Source organism: Nycticebus coucang, chromosome 20 (assembly GCF_027406575.1).
Source record: "Nycticebus coucang isolate mNycCou1 chromosome 20, mNycCou1.pri, whole genome shotgun sequence".
Classification (NCBI taxonomy): domain Eukaryota; kingdom Metazoa; phylum Chordata; class Mammalia; order Primates; family Lorisidae; genus Nycticebus; species Nycticebus coucang.
In genome coordinates this window covers 47,864,433-47,884,246 of record NC_069799.1, presented here as the reverse complement: position 1 = coordinate 47,884,246, position 19,814 = coordinate 47,864,433, and the positions used below count along the sequence as shown (strand labels likewise).

Below are 19,814 nucleotides of genomic sequence, written 5' to 3'. Positions count from 1 at the left end.
GGAGTTGGAGGTTGCTGTGAGCTGTGTGATGCCACAGTACTCTACTGAGGGCTATAAAGTGAAACTCTGTCTCTACAAAAAAAAATATATATATATATATTTAGATTTCTCTAAGCCCTGTTTATCTGAATGAAGCAGCTTCTCCAATGTTCTGTTTGTACTCAGCATGCTTCAAAGTTTCTTATCATGATAGGTGTCTTATTTTAGCACTAAAAACTTTTCTATAATTTAAAGTATTTTAAATGTTTAATGCAAATGTATTTTTTGTAAATGTTTGCTTATTTTTGGTCGGGAATACAAAGTGTGCTAGTTATTTGGAAGTTAGTTTCTTTTTGAAATATACACATCTATGAGTATGTTTCCTTTGGCCTTTCTTGCTGGGTTTACAGAATCAATAGCCATGTGGAGATAGAAGACAAGGTCCAGAGAGCATCTATAAGGTTCTCCATTCAAATGTTTTAGTTTTCAGTGCATGCTGATCTTGTTTTTAAGTTTGATTGCTTTTAAAATAGGAATTTTACATTATCTGTGAAAGTGATTGGGAAATCTTTAGCAATTCATTTTTACTTTTTTAATTGAAAGTCATTATTGATATTAACTTTAACAGAGTATTTCTGAGAATCTTCCACAGAAGTATGTTGATCGTTTATCTGGGGCTGCAGATGAAAAAGAAGATACAGTAAATGACCAAGTAGAAGGTAAGAACTGTATTTTATTTTTAAAAGTCTTTTGATAGAATGTTTATTTAAAAACATGAGCATTGGCTAGGCGTTGTGGCTCATCCCTATAATCCTAGCACTCTGAGAGGTTGAGGCAGAAGGATGACTTCAATTCAGGAGTTTGAGATTGCTCTGAGCTAGTCTGACTTGAGGCAGGGCATTCTAGCCTGGGGTAACAGGTGATACTCTGTCTCAAAAAACAAAACAAAACAAAAGCACTGATTTATTCTAATAGCCAGAGAAAAATCATCTATTAAGTGTATAAGAAGATAAAAAGAGAAGTGAGATGGTATAAGTTGCTATGTTTTATCAGGTTTTAGTAGTAGAGTAAATTGAGAGTGCCAATAAAGGACCTGAATTTGTTCTATTTCAAGATGCTCTAAGACCTGAGGAAAGTTAGGAAAGCAAGAAGAGGAAAGGAATAAGAGAGGGAATGAAGAATGAGGAAGGCAGTGAGTATAGGGAGTGTAGGATGGGAAAAGGAGCAGGTGTATATAATGCAGGGTGGTCAAATAAAATAACTCCTTAATAAAAGGAAGAATAGGGTGTTAGAAAGGTCAGAAGAGCACAAAGTGAGCTTCTATCACCCAAAAATGTGTCTGAGAAGGAAAGTAAAATTTCCTTACACTTCCTGTCTTCCTCACTGTTGGGAAGGATGGAGGTCCCTGATCATGCAGAGTTATCTTCTGTCTGCCACAGAGGAAGATAAGTGTATATGGTCAGCCATATGTGGATATAATTTAATGGCATATAAAATGATGTACTTCATAGGATAGTATCATATACACTAAAATAAGGGGATGGGAAGTAGAAAGTAGGGTTAGTTAGGAGAGATCAGGGAACCTATTGCTTGATAAAAAGTTAGAAACATTAGAAACTTTACAATCTGTAATGCAGTTTGAATTTGGGGGGTGTGGTAGGGATGAACTTGACTCTAGATTCCAAAAGGCTAAGTTCAGGTGAGGTAATGTGTTCAGGTAAGCACATTCAGTATAGACCAGAGCTTCTCAAATGTTAAGGTATTAGCTGGGAACCTTGTTAAAAATACACATTGTGATTCAGCAGGCATGGGATGCTGTATATCTAATATGTTTTCGGGTGATGCTGATGATGTTGGTCCTTTGACCACCCTGAGTAGAATGACTTCTCTATGGAGACATCTGGAAGAATCACCATTGGATAAGAGCTCAAACATAGCAGGACCATGGGAAAGCATTATTTTGCTTTTATTTCTGAGCATGTTTCTAGCCAGAGTAGAAGGAGGAAAGAGATGAAGAAATCAAAATTATAGATATAAGATATTATTGCTAAATAAAGAGGACAGAGTTGGTGGGCCCAGTTTATTTGAAGAGTGTAAAAGGAAAAGAATCAAGACCACAGACACGAAGATTACTTTTGCAGAGGAAGAAAGATTGTGAATGGGAAGGAGGGAGGAAAGAAGGAATTTTGCAGTTAATGGTGAGGAAACTTGAATGAGAGAATTCACTTCAGGTGGCTTCAATATATTTACACTCACACAGAACATTAGAGATGCTCAGAGATTAGTAGAGCAGGAGGAAATGCTAGAATTGGGGTAAACCACAGTGCCACATTTCTGCTCTCCATTACTCTCAGGTATCAAAGATAGTAAGTTGACCACCCAAGGGACTATAACAAACTGGTCAACATACGGAGGTGGTCAACATAAGGAACTAGGCCTAATGCTCCCATAAGTACATGTGGTGGTACATGTCCTGTCTATGAAAATTAGGTTAATGTGAGGTGGTCAGCTACAGAGGTTCTACTGTATGATGTTGTATTGATGTTAGTTAATCACATGAGATTAATCCGAATATAGAAGTATTGACTGGTTTTTCAGATTACTGATTTTTTAATAAGATAACTTAAAAATCCATTCAAGACTAATGTTTCATAAAATCCATTCAAGACTAATGTTGATATAGCAAACCAAACTAATTTTAGAAACAAAAAAACTATTATAGAGTTCATTCATTGAATGCTAAAATTGTTATTTTCAATAAATATTGCAATGATTTGGAAATATAAAATATTAATATCTAATAATTTTGTGAAAATTTAATTTTTTCCTTTTTGATAAATATTTCAATATTAAAAACTTATACATTATTTCTTAGATGTGTTTTATATACCTTCTTGCATGAGTGGATCAAGAAACTTTAAGATGGCTAAACTAGAGGATGCAAGAAATGTAGACATACCAGTAACCCACATGGGTATGGAAAAAGATGAATATTTTCATTAATTATTATTCTACAAGTATATATCTAAGCTGATCAATTCAGAAACTTTCTCTGATGAGAAATGAATTATACATTCAAATGAATTTTCATCACAACAATGTACTTCCTAAATTACTGGACAAATTGAAGAATATGATAAATATTCTTAGCATAATGGTATATAAATGATTCTGATGTGTTGCATTAAAGATATGCTATAGCATTCTGCCATCAGCTTTGATATTTATCCTCTGAGGATCATGATTTGCTTCTTTGTGTTAAGATTACTTTTCTCCTCATCAATCAGCGTGTTCACATTGGTATATGATATGCACTTTTCTATTTTAGTGATGTCTGGAACATCATCTCACTTTTGAAATCATAACTGCATGTTTTATTAAACCTATATTCCTATATTTTCTCCCTTATATTTCTGTCATGTTGCATCCTAACCAAAAAACCAATAAACCGCCCCAAAACCTAAACTAATCATTTTCAAAGACAAGCATGAGGATTCAGCTTGATACTAACTCTGCATGAATATATAGTTGGCTTTGTCATACTTACCTAGGGTTGATTGTATGTCCCTTTTACTTTTTAGAGTCTCCGAAGACATATCCTCACTTGAAGGTAATAACTTTTATCATTTTGTCTTGAATTATTAATTACATATTGTATGGAATCTACATTATTTATTAATCTTTTTGTTTCAAAACCCATTTAGCCTACCACTCAGAAAGATTGTGTTCTGAATAAAGCAGTAGGAGTGAAGGACATACAGACATACAGATCAGGTAAATTTTGCAATACAGTTTTAACTCTGGCAAGAAGTGCATTAAAATATTGGAAATGCTCACAGTCTTCTTATTTCCAACTCTTTTCTTTATTTTCTTTTTTTTTTTTCTTGTGGTTTTTGGCCGGGGCTGGGTTTGAACCTGCCACCTACGGCATATGGGACTGGCACCCTACTCCTTGAGCCACAGGCGCCGCCCCAACTCTTTTCTTTAATCAGTGTTTTTTCCAAAGTTAGTGGAAGGATTTGACATAAATAATATATTTTTGGTGTCCATGTTTTAAAGAAGGATATTTACAAGCATGAGCAAAAGAGGGTCTAAAAATGTAAACTCTTGGCTGGGTGTGGTGGCTCATGCCTGTAATCCTACCATTCTGGGAGGCTGAGGCGGGTGGATTGCTTGAGCTCACAGGTTTGAGACCAGCCTCAGCAAAAGCGAGACCCCATCTCTACTAAAAATACAAAAACTGAGGCAAGAGTATCACTTGAGCCCGTGTTGGAGGTTGCTGTGAGCAATGATGACATGGTACTCTCCCAGAGCGACAGCTTGAGACTGTCTCAAAAAAAAAATAAAATTGAACTCTTAAAGCATCTTTAAGTCAGATGCTTCTAGTTTTATATTCTGATACCGTAAAGTTCTCAACTTGGAATCTCTTTACTTGTGAGGGATTCATAGAGCTGAATTAGGAGATTCTACATTTTTCCAATGTTTCAAATACTTGTTAGCATTCTGATCATTACCTAAAGGAAAAGTTTACTAGCTATTAATGTGTCAATTGTTTTTTAACTTTCATTATTTCTTCTTCATGTTTTTACACTGATGAAATTATGCCAATCAGATATTCTGATTAGCAGACTGTGTGTTTGTATGTGTGGGGCATATCTTTGATTATTACAAATGTAGAAAGGAATTAATTATGTCTCAATTACTATTTAGTAGACACATTCTTTTAAAACAGTGATTCTGCAACTATCGACCTTAGGGGCCTTTTATACTATTAAAATTTATTACTGAATAGAGGTAACCAACATCCTCAATTATTATAGGTGTTTATTATTCCCAAGCACTTGTAAAACATTTTTGCATGTATATGTCATAAATAATATGTAGAATTTGTTTTGACATTCTAAAATTTTATATAAATGGTTGTACACTACGTATATCATTCTGTAACTATTTTTTATTTGTTCAGCATAATATTTTGGGGATCTATCCATATCGATACAAGTAGCTCTGGTTTATTTTAAGTTTTTTGTAGCATTTTATTATTTGACTGTGCCACTTTTAATTAAACTCTTTTCATGCTGATAAAAATAAAAAGGAAATTATTGCAGATTCCAAGGAGTCTTTGTTTAAGTGGGTTGTATTTGTTGATCTTTGCTATATTAGAAATTAAAATGGAAAAATTTAAAAATATGCCTGGACAGCTATACGTTCCAATAGCCATTAGAACTATGACCCATTAACCATTGGAGCTGTGACGTTATGACCTGTCATTTCTCTGAACAACTTTACTGTAGACTTGTAAGAGAATGAGTGTGAGAATGGAAAATAACCTTTTGTATTATTTGACTTCTTGGATCCCCTGAATGGATCTTGAACTCCAGGGATTCTCAGATCACAGCCACCACATAGATGTAGTTCATGAATGTCAAATGATAAATGAGTCCTTGATGATGAAATGGTCTTTAATGTTTCACTTCTGTGTTTTTGCTTTTTTATTTGTCTTAAAAAGTTTAAATCTGATAATTTTGTTGATAAAGAGAAAAGGAAAATATTTTTATCATGTATTCACTTCCTGTCTTATGGCACTCTCTGTATTCTTTGGATCTAGTGTGGGCTAGACTTAATGCTGTTTCTACATGGGAAACATTAGGTCACTTTTAAGTCTTATTATTTTTCACATAAATTTCTGATATCTATCCAAGCCTTAAAAAGCAAATACTAAAGATATTGGTACATTGAATCTCATTGTAATTAGTCTTTTATTTAAAGTATATACATTAAAATTTTTTAAAGTCCATGTTTATAGCACACACACGTTAATTTTAATAAAGTAAGCTCTATGGAAAACACAATATGGAGATTCTGAGTGAATCAAGTAATTTGTACTAAAAAAATAGGAAAAAATGAGATAGTAGTTAATTAAACTTAACTGAGTGAATGGTAAGTATAGGACATTGTGGGGAAAAGGAGGACATGGGACTGTTGATGTGAAGAAAGGATTTATACAAGTTAATCTAATTTGTATTATTTATATTCTAATAAATGAAAACTTCATTCAGGTTTTTCTTATTGGGATTCTACTGGTTTGATCTTTGGAGATAAGACTTATTAAAGATCTGGGAATTTGAAAGTTGATGACCCATCTGTATCACAGTCACTGACTTGTTTGCTCTTATTCATAAGCTTAGTAGATCTATGAAGCAGGACTTTTAAAACAAAACACTTAAATTAGTTCCCTCAAGGCAGGAAGACATGAAACAGGAGAAGTACAAAGTAAATATGAAAAGCTTATACAGTTCATGGAGATAGTTCACTTCTCGTTTCATACTTTTCTTAAAGAGAACCGGATTTGTACATTTGTTCATTCAATATTTAATAAAAATTCATTCTATACTGACCACTGATATTTTATATCCTAAATATTTCTGGGAACATTTCTTCAGTTCAGGCTTGCATCATCTTAATTTTGCAATAATGCATTCTAATTTAGCTCCCTCTAATTTACTCATGTTCCTCTGAAATTCATCCTCCCCACAGCACTTACAGTGTTCTGTCTCCAGTACAAGTAGGACCATGAACCACTGTTTAAAACACTTACATCCAAGCATCTTGAAACATGTACTCTGACTTCTGCCCAACTCTCTCTGTTTAGTCCTTTCCCCTCCCTATCTGCCCTTTTCTCTGGCATTACTGAACTACTGGTGATGGCCTCCTCACCAGTCCCTGTCTTTTAGACAGATATGTAGAGCATTTCATGCTTCTCTTCCTCTCTCGCCGCCACCTTGCTTTCCTGTCCTCTACTCCTTTTAATCTGGCTGACCTCACTCCTTAAGTCTCAGCTTAGGCATTGTCTCTAGAATAGTCTGACACCTCTTATTTACTTTCTTAGTTTAAATCCCAGTGCCTAGCTCTTAGCAGAAACTCAGTAAATAATGATTGAATAAAATAGGTGATGATTGTGTACAGATGATTTTTATTTTTTTATTATTTTTTTTTTTTTTTAGAGACAGAGTCTCACTGTACCGCCCTTGGGTAGAGTGCCGTGGCGTCACACGGCTCACAGCAACCTCTAACTCTTGGGCTTACGTGATTCTCCTGCCTGAGCCTCCCGAGCAGCTGGGACTACAGGCGCCCGCCACAACGCCCGGCTATTTTTTTTGTTGCAGTTTGGCCGGGGCTGGGTTTGAACCCACCACCCTCGGCATATGGGGCCGGCACCCTACTCACTGAGCCACAGACACTGCCCTACAGATGATTTTTAAGGACTCTCCTCTATAATCTAGGAGCAAAGGGGATAGACATGTAAATAAATAATTCATAGTTCAGGTGGAAGCGGGATAGCAGAACAACTGATAAAGCACGGAGACTGCCCCAGAAAGGAGATGCCTGTTTATCTGGAGAAAGAGCCAGAATCAAAGACTCACATAGCAGTCTGAGTCTTAAAAGTTGAAAAGAAGTTGTCAGAATAATGGAGAAAAACATTTCAGATGTAAGGAGTAGAATGTACACTGATAAAGGTGTAAATGGTAACAGTTAATTGCAAAGCATTAATGAACAGCATGCTTAGCCTGTTGTTAAAAAGGTATTGTTATGTAGTAGAGAATGGTATACAGTATTACTTTATATGTTTCTACTGTATTTTAAGGTTTCTTTTCTGGCGGTTTAATTCATTTATGTTGGGTGGATGAATTTGTGAGTCCTTGAGATATTTGTATGCCTTGAACCACCTGATGATGTCTTGTGTCTCCCCAAGTCGTTTGTTGACTTTTTGGATAATTAGAAGTATTTCTTAAAGAAGGAAATATTTCACTTAACATTAAGTTTCATTTAAACTTTCAATTTATAAAAAAATGTCAATTTCTATTTTTATGATATCTATGGCTTTCATCTAATGTGCTGTCTTTCATTTTAACTCAAAATATGGATTTGTCAGCAGAACATGACTTAGAAGTTACATCAGAGGAAGATCAAGAAAGTCTTGAAGGAAGGGAAAATAATCAGCCACAGGTATGAAAAAATTTAATTATAAATTGCTGTTTTAATTTTGTTTTCTTTACATAAAGAACGTTGCATAGTCCAAATGAAATTGCCTTTCCCAGTAACCATTTGAATCATTAGATAATAATTTAATTTAAAAAATATATAAAGTTAAAATATTCTTGGAATCCATTGTTATTTATCGCTGATCTTTACCCTTTAAATTGAGGCAAAAAAGTTTCCTGAATATTGTTTGCTCTTCCATTTTTTTGACCTCTTTGTCCTAAGAAATAGAAATTATGAACAATTTCACAGATGACCACTGAGTTGGATTCATATTAAAGGAGTTATTGTCCCCAGTGGATCAAAACTTGCAATTCTATATTGCTGGTCACTAACGCCAAGGTTAAATATTTATTCTGCCTTGTAGTCTCTAGTTGATTTCAGTGTCTACATTCAGGGAGACAGTGGGGTCATGAAATCAACCCAACTGCCTATTAAGAGAATCATAGCTTATAGAAGGGGACCTTTAATATCAGGGTACAAACAATAAATTTCTAACTTGTTTCAGTATAGGAAATCATAAATATTATTAAAATTATTTATCCATTGTCATTACTGGACCTTAGAGTATTAGAATGAGACATAAGCAGATCTATATAGATACATAACATTATCCTATTATGGCAAATAATTTGAATTAAAATTTAAGAGTTTGCTTTTCTTTCTGATGGCTATTGATTCTGTCCCATAATAATATAAAATTTACCCACTCTCAGGTGGTAGTCTTTAGAAACAGTACTGAAATGCACTGTAGTAGCTCACTACTTAAGGTATTGTAAGGTAAAATCTTTTTAAAGGAAGAAGCCTTTATAATACTACAGATCATCTGCTAATTTATTTTTGGTATAATTTTAACGCGAAATGAATCAAGTTTAATCTAAACAAATAATGGCAAAATTAAGCTTGCTGGTTCATGTTTTTTTCCTATTTTAGGATAAAGCAAATTGTTTTTCACTTCTTAGTTTCAGTCCAGTGAGTTGGAGGTAGCTAAACATAGCTTAAGAAGTTTACAGTTAATTTTTAATTATTTTCTAATTTTTCTTTGTCCACACTTGATTACTTAAGGATAAAGTTATTTTAAAAACATGCACCCCGACAGAAAAGACATCTGAGAAACAAAACAAGCAAATTAATGTTCCACATTTACATCTGCAAAAAATGTCTCAAGAATCAGAAATGAATAAGAATTGTGATAGAGAGAATATATCTGCACATTCAAGACTTCTTTGTGTGCAAAAGGATGAGGAAATGTGGATCAAACAAGGCAAGTTAGAGTGGAAAAATAAATCGAAACTCATCACAAAAGAATTAAAGCCAAAGAGTGGTGAAATTTGCGAAAAATATAAAATTTCTGGTTGTCCTGAGGAAAAGCCACTGCGTAAATCTAAGGGAGGCGCAAACTTAAAGGAAATGCCCTCTAATTTGATAAATAATATACTTGATTTTGAGGGAAAAGATACTACCGTGTGTGTGGTATTTCAGGCATTTCCTGAACCAAAAGAATCTAGTCTCAAAGATGGCTTTCCATTTTCTTCATACTCTGGGTGCCCGGAATACCCCCACCAGTCATCGTCTAAGCTTTATTTAAATGAAAATAAATTTGACAGTGGAAATATTAACAAACCAGACACTGCACATGTTTTTAACACAAGTGAAAGTTTTTACAATGATACAGAAACTGAAAATGTAAGGAACGCAGAAGTAGTTGAAGATGAAATGGAAGAAGACCAAGAATTTGAAATGCCAGTGACAGAAAGTATGAACCAAAATACCACTAACTGGAAATTAGACATTGGACATATACCTCAGTATAATGATTCAAAAAATCCTTTTGATTTCTGGCTTGCCCCTTCCAAAGAAATGAAGCTGTCGAATAAAAAAAAAAGGCACAGTATTTCTGCTATAACAGATACTTCTAAGAAAACAAAATCAATACAAGACTTGTTACAGAAGCCATTATATGATAATTGCATTGCTAATAAGTATGAAAGCATGAAACTTGAATTAGAAAATGTGAGTTCTGCCCCTCCACATAGCAACAGAACATCAAAAATATATCTAAAAGAAGAATTGCAGCAAGATATGCAAAGGTTTAAGAATGAGATAGGCATGTTAAAAGTAGAGTTCCTGGCTTTGGAGAAAGAAAAATTTCAACTTCAAAAAGAGGTAGAAGTTTATTTGCTGCTACTCTTTGTTTTTCTTTGTATCCCTTTTCTGACCTAGTCTGAGTTTTTACTTATGAAAAACTCTTGTGTAGAGTGGGGTTATATAAATACATAATTGTATACAGAAGTAGATTATTTCTGCAGTCTGATGGTAAGTAGTTCAGGAAAGTATTCTTGGAATGTTTGCTCCTTAATCAACCCATGTATCTCTGTCAGTCTTTCAACTGGCCTGTGAGCTGGGAAACTAGCCATATGCCATATGGCCTTCAGAACTAGGTTAAGCATAAAGGTAATTGTTAAAAGAGAAGGCAATGATCTATAGGGTTTTTCCCCTCCCCATTTACTTAAAGATGAATTTCATTTATTTAAACAATAAAATGGGAATACAATAGGAAGAAAGTGGTGACTGAGAAGAGATATAAAACTGTATCTAGCTTTGAGATTTGCAACAAATATTCCCAGCTAAAGGAATCTATATATTGTGCTTTTATGTGTGCAGGTTTATCTGTTTATCTCAAACTGCTGGAACTTATAACTCTACCATGACCTCTTAGATATTTTTGATGACAAATACATATACTTCCATTTTTAAATGTAATGCTCTTTTAAATCAGTTCTATATTTCCATTTTTAAAAACGAAAATCTGGCTGGGCATATTGGACTACTTTAAAATCCCAACACTTTGGGAGGCCCAGGTGGACAGAAGTTTGAGACTACCTGAACAAAACAGGGATACCCTGTCACCACAAAAGATTTTTAAAAAAGTGGTTAGCCTGGCATGGTGGTGCCTAGCTACTGCAGAGGCTGAGGTGGAAGGATCACCAGAACCCAGGAATCTGAGGCTACAATAAGCCATGATCACACCACTGTATTCCAAGTTTGGGTGACAGAGCGGTACCCCATATGCAAAAATTTTAGAAAGCACGTATTTTTTGTAATCGTTACTCTCAAATGTTTCTGTTGAATAAGACCTTCTTTACTTTATTGTTTAATGAAAGAAGGTAGATTTTGGCATGCATGATTTTATTCCATAAGTAGGATAAATTCTTAGCCAAAAATTTTAGGTTTTGACTCCAAAATAGAAAGCTGTGGTCTATATATTGAGTTTTAAAGATAGACAAAAATCTAGGGATATTCTTCAAAAGGATAGCAGGAAGGGTGTGGATAAAGTGGGAATGGTTAGTGAATAAAAAAATATAGTTGGATAGACAGAATGAGCAATATTTGGTAGCACAACCAAATGACTATAATCAGTAATAATTTAGGGTGTACTTTCAAATAACTAAAAGAATGGAATTGGAATATTCCTAACACAAAGAAATGATAAATGCCTGAGTTGATGGATACCCCAATTACCCTGATTCACATTGTATACCTGTATTCACATTGTATACCTGTATCAAAACGTCATGTGTATCCTATATATACACACAACTATTACATGCTCAGAATAATTAAAAATTAAAAAAATAAAAGCAGGTGAGGCTTCCCATCACACTGCTGAGGCATTAAATGTATTTGCCAAAGTCACACTTTCAGTTTATCTGCTTAATTTGATGAACTTATCTGGTAATTTATCTGGTTCAGCATTATGGTATTGTATTATCTCTTTGGTACTATAAATGTTAGCTAATGCACTTCAGGAGCTTTGGATGAATCATTTAATCTTTCTTGATTTTACTCCCATTATCAATATCAGGGCTATAGTAGATAATTACTTATGATGAATATCCTCCAGCTATATAATTATATAATTACTGAATGTAGAATTTGAGAGCATCTCATTTTCCAGAATTCCACACCAGCATAGCAACTTAGCAGTTTCACTTTGCTTCTTGTATTACAGCTTCAGCGAGCACCTTCTTTTTTGATATCCCAAGATCCAAATGAAAAAAGAGTGATAGAAAGTAGTAGGGAAAAGAATACCTCAGTGCAGAAAGACAAAGTCCCACAATGTTGCTGTTAATCTGGCTGTTAATATAAAATCCAGGAGGAAAAGAAAGAAGATGACACATTTTATGTCTTTTTCTGTTTATATAAATCTGGCTGTTAATATAAAATCCAGGAGGTAAAGAAAGAAGATGACACATTTTATGTCTTTTTCTGTTTCTGCCAAACAGTATGAAAATTCAAATGAGTTACTGAAGAGTGGATGGGAATAAAAGCACAATATTAATAAGAATCCTTTTGAAAATTTTGGAAAATTCTGTTTCACTCAAACCGAAATGAAATAGAATTTGCAAAAATTTCAATGATAAAATTATAATTATATCATCTAACTATATGATATGATTATATATAATGATGAGCGTGGCACTAAAATCATGGCAAATAAACTGAGTCAAGTGTTAAATTCAATCAAAAGGAAAAAGTTCTGTTTATTGAATAAAGTAGTAACAATTATCCTTCATATTAAACTTTCGTTAAAGGTTGAAGAAGAAAGGAAGAAGCACAAAGGTAAAGAAATGCAAGTGTCAGAAAACCTGTATGATGGTGTTGCTGCTGCTGCTGCTGATGGTGGATTAATTCAACAAGGAAAGAGTGGAAACATTGATAATCAGCAATTTACTGGGAAGGAGAAAGAAAAGTGTGATAGGTAAGACTGTAACAGTATTTAACAGTAGATAATTGTTATTGTAGCATAAAACTAATTCTAATTTGGTTAATATTCATGATTTACAAATTTTATATCTCTTTTACTAGAGATATTCAGCCTTGCCTATAATCAGACAAATGCAGGTTAACAAACAATAAGATAACATTTTTTCCAATCATACTGATATTTTACTGTAAAAATAATAATCAGTGTTGGAAATGGGAGGGAAAAGGCATTCTTGTATTCTCTGCTGGTGAATGAAATTGGTAAGTCCTTACTGAAGGGTTGTTTAGTAAGTAGCATGTATCAAAATTTCAAATATATTGTTCTTTTAAACAGCTTCACTTCTGGGACTAGGTCCTACTGGAAATACACAACTTATATTAACACACATGTTAAGGACATTAATTATATATTATACATGTATATAACATAATAGGGATATCTATACAGAGGATGCCAAAAAAATGTATACACAATTTAAGAAAGGAAAAAAACTGTATTAAAATTAAATACACAATATGTACTGTTAACAAAAGATGACTACAAGTCACATTGAGCACATCTTATAATTGCAGAAGTCAAATGTGACTTGAGTATTACAAATTTAATACAGTTTTTCTGTTTCTTAAAATGTATATACATTTTTTTTGGCACCCTCTGAGTATATAAAATACTATAAAACCTCTGGAAGTTGATCACCCAAGGGACTATAACAAACTAGCCAACATACGGAGGTCAACGTAAGAAACTAGGCCTACTCTACTGATCTGTATAGCACAAATCTAATTATTACACCCGTATCTAAGAGTCATTGTTCATAGGCAGTGAGCACTAATCTTTTAGTGTAACATTCAAGTTTAGTGCATCATTCATATCTCTTGATTTGCTTCTGTATATTTTACATTTTTCCTTCGAAAGTCCTGGAAACACCAATATGCCTAATCTTGATGCTTGTGTTCTGTTCTCTAAGTAGAAGGATCTTCTTCTACTTACTGGCCTGGGGACTTCCTCTTACATTTTGTCTTTTCTGTAAAGCCTTCCTTGTACTTACATAGAATTTTTCATAGATCTTGTCTTACGTATAATACTGTAGCAAAACACTATATTTAACCCTTTTTGAAGCAGGGAATATACATTTTCTTATGTTATTTGTACTTCATAACTGGTTTTGAATTGAAAGTGAATTGAGATGGGGAAAAAAGGTTTTTTTTATTCTTTGTCAATATAACTATTAGAAAACATTTGCTTTCTTATGGATTTTTTAAAAGTCGTGGTCCTGCCTTGCACATGAAGGAAGTAAGGAAAAATGATAATGAAAAATGGACCTCAAAAGAATCTGTGATGACACCAGTGCTTGAGAAGGCCGATTTACTAACTGGTGGTCTGCTCCCGGTGAATGATGACAGCATATTGAGTGAGCTAGATGAAGATGAAGGAAGGTAAAATTTGAAGTTCTTTATTTTCCCTCAAAAGAATGTTAGGAGTGCTTATTTTTTCTCGAAATAGTGTAATCTGCCAAAGCTAGAGAATACCCCAGTATATCAATGCTGTTGAAAGATTAAGATGAAGACTGGTGACCTTGACAAGGAGCAGTTTCTTTTTTTTTTTTTGTAGAGACAGAGTCTCACTTTATGGCCCTCGGTAGAGTGCTCACAGCAACCTCCAACTCCTGGGCTTAGGCTATTCTCCTGCCTCAGCCTCCCGAGTAGCTGGGACTACAGGCGCCCACCACAACGCCCGGCTATTTTTTTGTTGCAGTTTGGCCGGGGCTGGGTTTGAACCCGCCACCCTCGGTATATGGGGCTGGCACCCTGCTCACTGAGCCACAGGCGCCACCCAAGGAGCAGTTCCAATAAATCGTTGCCTTGGAACCCTGATAAACCCAGTTTATCCATTATCAGTAGTGGATAAACTGATGACTCTCAGGAGAATTTTTAAGGGATGATGAGAAATGGGTAATGAGTTATGAAGAATACAGTATTCAAAGGAGCTTTCTTTTGTTTTTTATTTTAATATAGAAACATGTTTATTAAATTGAATTGTGTTTGTGTGTAAGCATTAGAAAGCTTGATATGTTATTTTTTAAAAGGTTTATAGTAACTAATTGATCCTAGAATATGTATAGTCTTACGTATTGCTGTATAGTTTTATGGTAAAGGACATGTTCATTCAGAATTGGTTCAGAAATGGAATTTATAATGTAATTGAACATGCAAATGATGACCTAAAAGATAAACTATCATACATAGATTTTTAAAAAATAATTTAATAACGAACACTTAGATCATACTGAATAGAATTTGAACATTCCTTGATGATTAATATTGCAGTATCTTTGACGGTAGCATCATGAATAGCTATGATTTGGGTAGATGCTTTCAAATATCAGGTGTGTCATCTTAAGAGTTCAGATTTTGGCCGGGTGTGGTGGCTCATGCCTGTAATCCTAGCACTCAGGGACACCGAGACAGGTGGATCGCTTGAGCTCACGAGTTTGAGACCAGCCTGAGCCATCTCCAAAAAGTAGCTAGGCATTGTGGCGGGTGCCTGTAGTCCCAGCTACTTGGGAGGCTGAGGCAAGAGAATCGCTTAAGCCCAAGAGTTGGAGGTTGCTGTGAGCTGTGATGCTGCAGCACTTTACCCAGGGCAACAAAGTGAGACTGTCTCAAAAGAATAAAGAAAGACTTTAGATTCTGAGAAGGGGAGGATTTTATTTACAATAGAAAAGCAAACTATTGACAATCACAGATTATTACTTTTGGATTATAGAGTTCTAAAGTATAAAAACTATGTTTCCAGGAGGCGCCTGTGGCTCAGTGGGTAGGGCACTGGCCCCATATACCAAGGGTGGAGGGTTCAAACCCAGCCCCGGCGAACTGCAACAAAAAAATAGCCAGGCATTGTGGTGGGCGCCTGTGGTCCTAGCTACTCGGGAGGCTGAGGCAAGAGAATCGCCTAAGCTCAGGAGTTGGAGGTTGCTGTGAGCAGTGGAATGCCATGGCACTCTACCGAGGGCTAGAAAGTGAGACTCTGTCTCAAAACAAAACTATGTTTCCCTATAACAACAGTGTCATCATGTGTTGTGTGTTCAATAAGCATTCGCTGAATGCATGATTAAACAGTTGAATACATGACTGAATGCCTGTTAAAGAATTTCTCTACAATAAATACATTTTTAGCTTATTGAATATTAGTTTCCAAAATTGGTTAGGTATAAAACCTTTTATTTTACAAAAGTATTTATAAGATTTAGAACTTTATTTTTATAATTATAGCCGAAATAGAATGATAATATGGATTCATCTGCTATCTCATCACTTATAAACACTTGCACATAAGTATTACTTTCACATTATGTTATGAAATGCATGTTTTGGAACCAGAATTCTTGGATTTGAGTTTTGGGTCTACTACTGACTGGCTGTATGGGCTGGAATAACTTATTTGGCCTTTCTGGGCCTAGTTTTTCCTTTATATAAAATCTAAGATGTTACCTACCTAATAGGACCCTCAAAGGGGTCACTACCACAGGTTGAGAACCGCTGGCTTAGAATAACACATAGTAATTATACAATAAATCCTGAAAAACTAATATCATAGTTAAGAAAGGGTTTCCCTCATTTAAGGACATAAGTAGTATTTTCCAAATAGGTTTTAGTGCCATTAAAAGCTGTCTTTATTGAAAAGGACAATAACAAAAAAAAATCTGATGTATTTGTTTCTATCACATACTACAAATAATATTTTTCCTTTTGCTTTGACTGTCAGAAAGCTTGATCTAAATTTAATTCTTTGTTATGATATTAGTAGTAGTATGTTTTCTTTGCTCCTTAAGGTTACTTTCTGTTTATAGTTTAATCCCCTTGGAGAAAATTGTTTTTTATTTATTTATTTTGTTATTTTTGTTTTTTTTTTGAGAGAGTCTCAAGCTGTCGCTCTGGATAGAGTGCAATGGCATCATAGCTCACAGCAACCTCTAACTCTTGGGCTCAAGTGATTCTCTTGCCTTAATTTTCCATTTTTAGTAGAGATGGGTTCTTGCTTTTTGCTCAGGCTGGTTTTGAACTCACAAGCTCAAGCTATCCACCCGCCTCAGCCTCCCAGAGTGCTAGGATTATGGGCATGAGCCACCGAGCCCGGCCTGGAGAATACTAAAACATATGTTATCTGTAAAATAATTACCTATAAGCTATATAAATAGTAGAAATATATAAGAAAATTTTTTTTCACATATTTATTATTACCCTGAAATGAATTGTTTGTTTTATAGGCCTGCAAAGAAAACATCTACTGAAAAGAACAAGGTATTGTAAAAATAAATTGGCAAAAATATTACTGTTAAAAAAACAAATTATGAGAGATAAAGTGAAAAATCAGGGAATCTTGTTTTGTAAAGACATTTACTTTGAAAAAGTGAGTAAGAAGCAAGCAGTAAGCTATGGATAAAGGTAACCTTTTAACAAAAAATAGTTCCTTTAAGAGATACCTGTGCTTTTGATCATATAAAATGATGGATAATTACCATTTCTATACACTTAGTATATGCAATGAATGTTTTGGGAGCATTTGGAAACAATGTTGTTTATTTAATAGGTCAAAACCCAATTATATTCTATGGATGACCTTGATGACTTAACTCCGTCATCTGAAACAGCCTCAGAGGATTGTGAGTTGCCTTACTCAAATTATAAGAATATTATGCTGCTTATCGAACAACTTGGAAAGGATTGTAAAGGTAGGACTATTGCATAAATTTGACACCTTCGTATGTATTCTCCATACATTGCTTAGCACTGCCCCATAGAGCACCAAAGTATTAAAGAGATGTTCATTTTAGAAATATTCTTCATGTTAAAATATAATGAGAACTGTTGTATATTGTGTACTCTCAGCCAAGGAGCTAGGATGCATAATTCCTCTGTACTTTTCTCAGTGTGAATGGCACACTCAGTCTTTCTGTTGACACTGCTTCTCTCCTGTGCCTTTACCCAAAGACAGGTTATCATTATTTCCCACCTGGAATACTGTAATCTTGGAACTGTTTTTCCTACTACCCCACCTCCCCAAACTGGTCTACTCTGCAACCATATCATATACTTTACAAATTTGAGGTCTCATCACGTTACCCCCTTGTTTAAAACGCAGCTGTCATTCCTTATTGCTATGAGATTAAAGGTCTCAGTCTTCTAGCTTTATCCTGCATCATTTCATACCCTTCATCCTGTGTCCCAGCCATTGTCTTAGATGTTTGTTCCTGTAGTCAGTAGCTTTAGTGAAGTGTAACTGATAATGTGATAAACTGCACAGACATAAAATGTACAGCTTAAGATTTGCCATATGTATGTGAAACCTTCACCATAATCAAGATAGTTAACATATGCATCACCCACAGCAGTTTCCTCATCTCCTTTACATTTCTTTATTAAGAAATGGCTAAATTGTTTTTCAAAGTATTTGTACCATTTTCCATTCCCATTAGTGGTATATGATAGTTCCAGTTGCTGTGTATCATCACAAACACTTAGTATCATCATTTAAAAATTTTTTACATTTAGCCATTCTGATGGGTGTGTATGGTGCGATCATCATGGTTTTAATAGCTCATAATGTTGAGCATCTTCTCATTGCCTATTTGTCATCTGTACATCGTATGTGGTAAAGAGACTTTTCAAATCTCTTGCCATTTAAAAAATTAGGTTTTTATTTTTCTATTTATTGAGTTTTAAGAGTTCTTTATATATTCTATACAGTATTCTTTTATTTATTATAATTTTTACAGGGATTTTTTTTCTTAGTTTGTAGGTTGACTTTTCATTCTCTTATAGTGGCCATAAAGTTTGTGTGCAATTTAAAATAGTGTGCAGTTTTGAAGGGCAGTTTTTTTATTTTCATGAAGTCTAATTTGTTTGTTCATTTATGGATTTTGCTTCGTATCTCAGAAATCTTTGCCTACCACAAGATCATAAAGATTTTTCTCCTGTGCTTTTTTTCTATATGTTTTATAGTTGTAGGTCTTTTATTTAAATCTGTGATCCATTTTGAGTTCATTATTGTGTATGGCGTAAAGCATAGACTCAAGTTCATTTTTTGGATATGGAGATGCAATTGTTCCAGTACCATATGTTGAAAAGGCTTTCTGTTCCCACTGCATTGCCATTGCGCCTTTATCAGAAATAAGTTGGCTGTGTATATGTGGGTCTATATCTGACGTGTCTATTGTGTTCTGTTGATCTACAGATGTTCTTCAAATTAACAATAAGGGTCATTTCCTCATAAACCCATTGTAAGTTCAAAATCCATTTAATATCCTAGTGAATCCATCTTAAAGTCAAATCATAATTTGAACTATTTTAAGTTGGGGACCATCTGTATTTGACTTTTTTCATTCAGGTTAAGCATCCCTAATCCAGAGACCCAAAATCTGAAGTGCTCCAAAATCTAAAACTTTTGAGTGCCAACATGACACCACATGTGGAAAATTCCACACCCAACCTCATATACACAAACTTAGTTTCATGCACAAAATTGTTAAAAGTATCCTATAAAATTGCCTTTAGACTATGTGCAGAAGATGTATATGAAACACAAGTGAATTTTATGTCTAGTCTTGGCAGTTTTTCTGGTTCTTTTTGGCATTTTTTTACCTGTGTTGTCTCCTCTGATTCTGATTCTGAATCATAGATGATTTTTTTCTTGTTTGGTTGCTTCTGTTTGGATACATCCTCTTTACAAGAACTATTTACCTTAATTTCCCTTATTCCTTTCTTTGTTTTGTTGTTGTTGTTGTTGCAGTTTTTGGCCGGGGTTGGGTTTGAACCTGCCACTTCCGGTATATGGGGCCTGCACCCTACTCCTTTGAGGTACAGGTGCTGTCCCCCCGTTTTTGTTTTTTTTTTGCCGTTTTTACCTGGGGCCAGGTTTGAATCCACCACCCACCACCTATGGCATATGGGGCTGGCATCCTACTCTTTTGAGCCACAGGTGCTGCTCCCCGCACCCCCCCCCTTTTTTTTTGCCGTTTTTGGTCAGG

The 19,814-nt window shown here is 34.6% G+C and overlaps 1 protein-coding gene across 2 annotated transcripts in view; it reads left to right on the top strand.

Annotated features, from left to right (window-relative positions):
- Window positions 1–19,814, top strand: part of ANKRD26 (ankyrin repeat domain containing 26) — a 93,927-nt gene that overhangs the window by 36,973 nt on the left and 37,140 nt on the right. For both annotated transcript variants that reach the window (XM_053573138.1, XM_053573136.1), the window contains exons 12-20: window positions 608–698; window positions 2,855–2,953; window positions 3,561–3,589; window positions 3,684–3,753; window positions 7,913–7,986; window positions 12,615–12,781; window positions 14,053–14,223; window positions 17,055–17,088; window positions 17,378–17,519. In XM_053573138.1, the coding sequence (XP_053429113.1) occupies window positions 608–698; window positions 2,855–2,953; window positions 3,561–3,589; window positions 3,684–3,753; window positions 7,913–7,986; window positions 12,615–12,781; window positions 14,053–14,223; window positions 17,055–17,088; window positions 17,378–17,519 (877 nt within the window). The remainder of the gene's footprint in view (window positions 1–607; window positions 699–2,854; window positions 2,954–3,560; window positions 3,590–3,683; window positions 3,754–7,912; window positions 7,987–12,614; window positions 12,782–14,052; window positions 14,224–17,054; window positions 17,089–17,377; window positions 17,520–19,814) is intronic.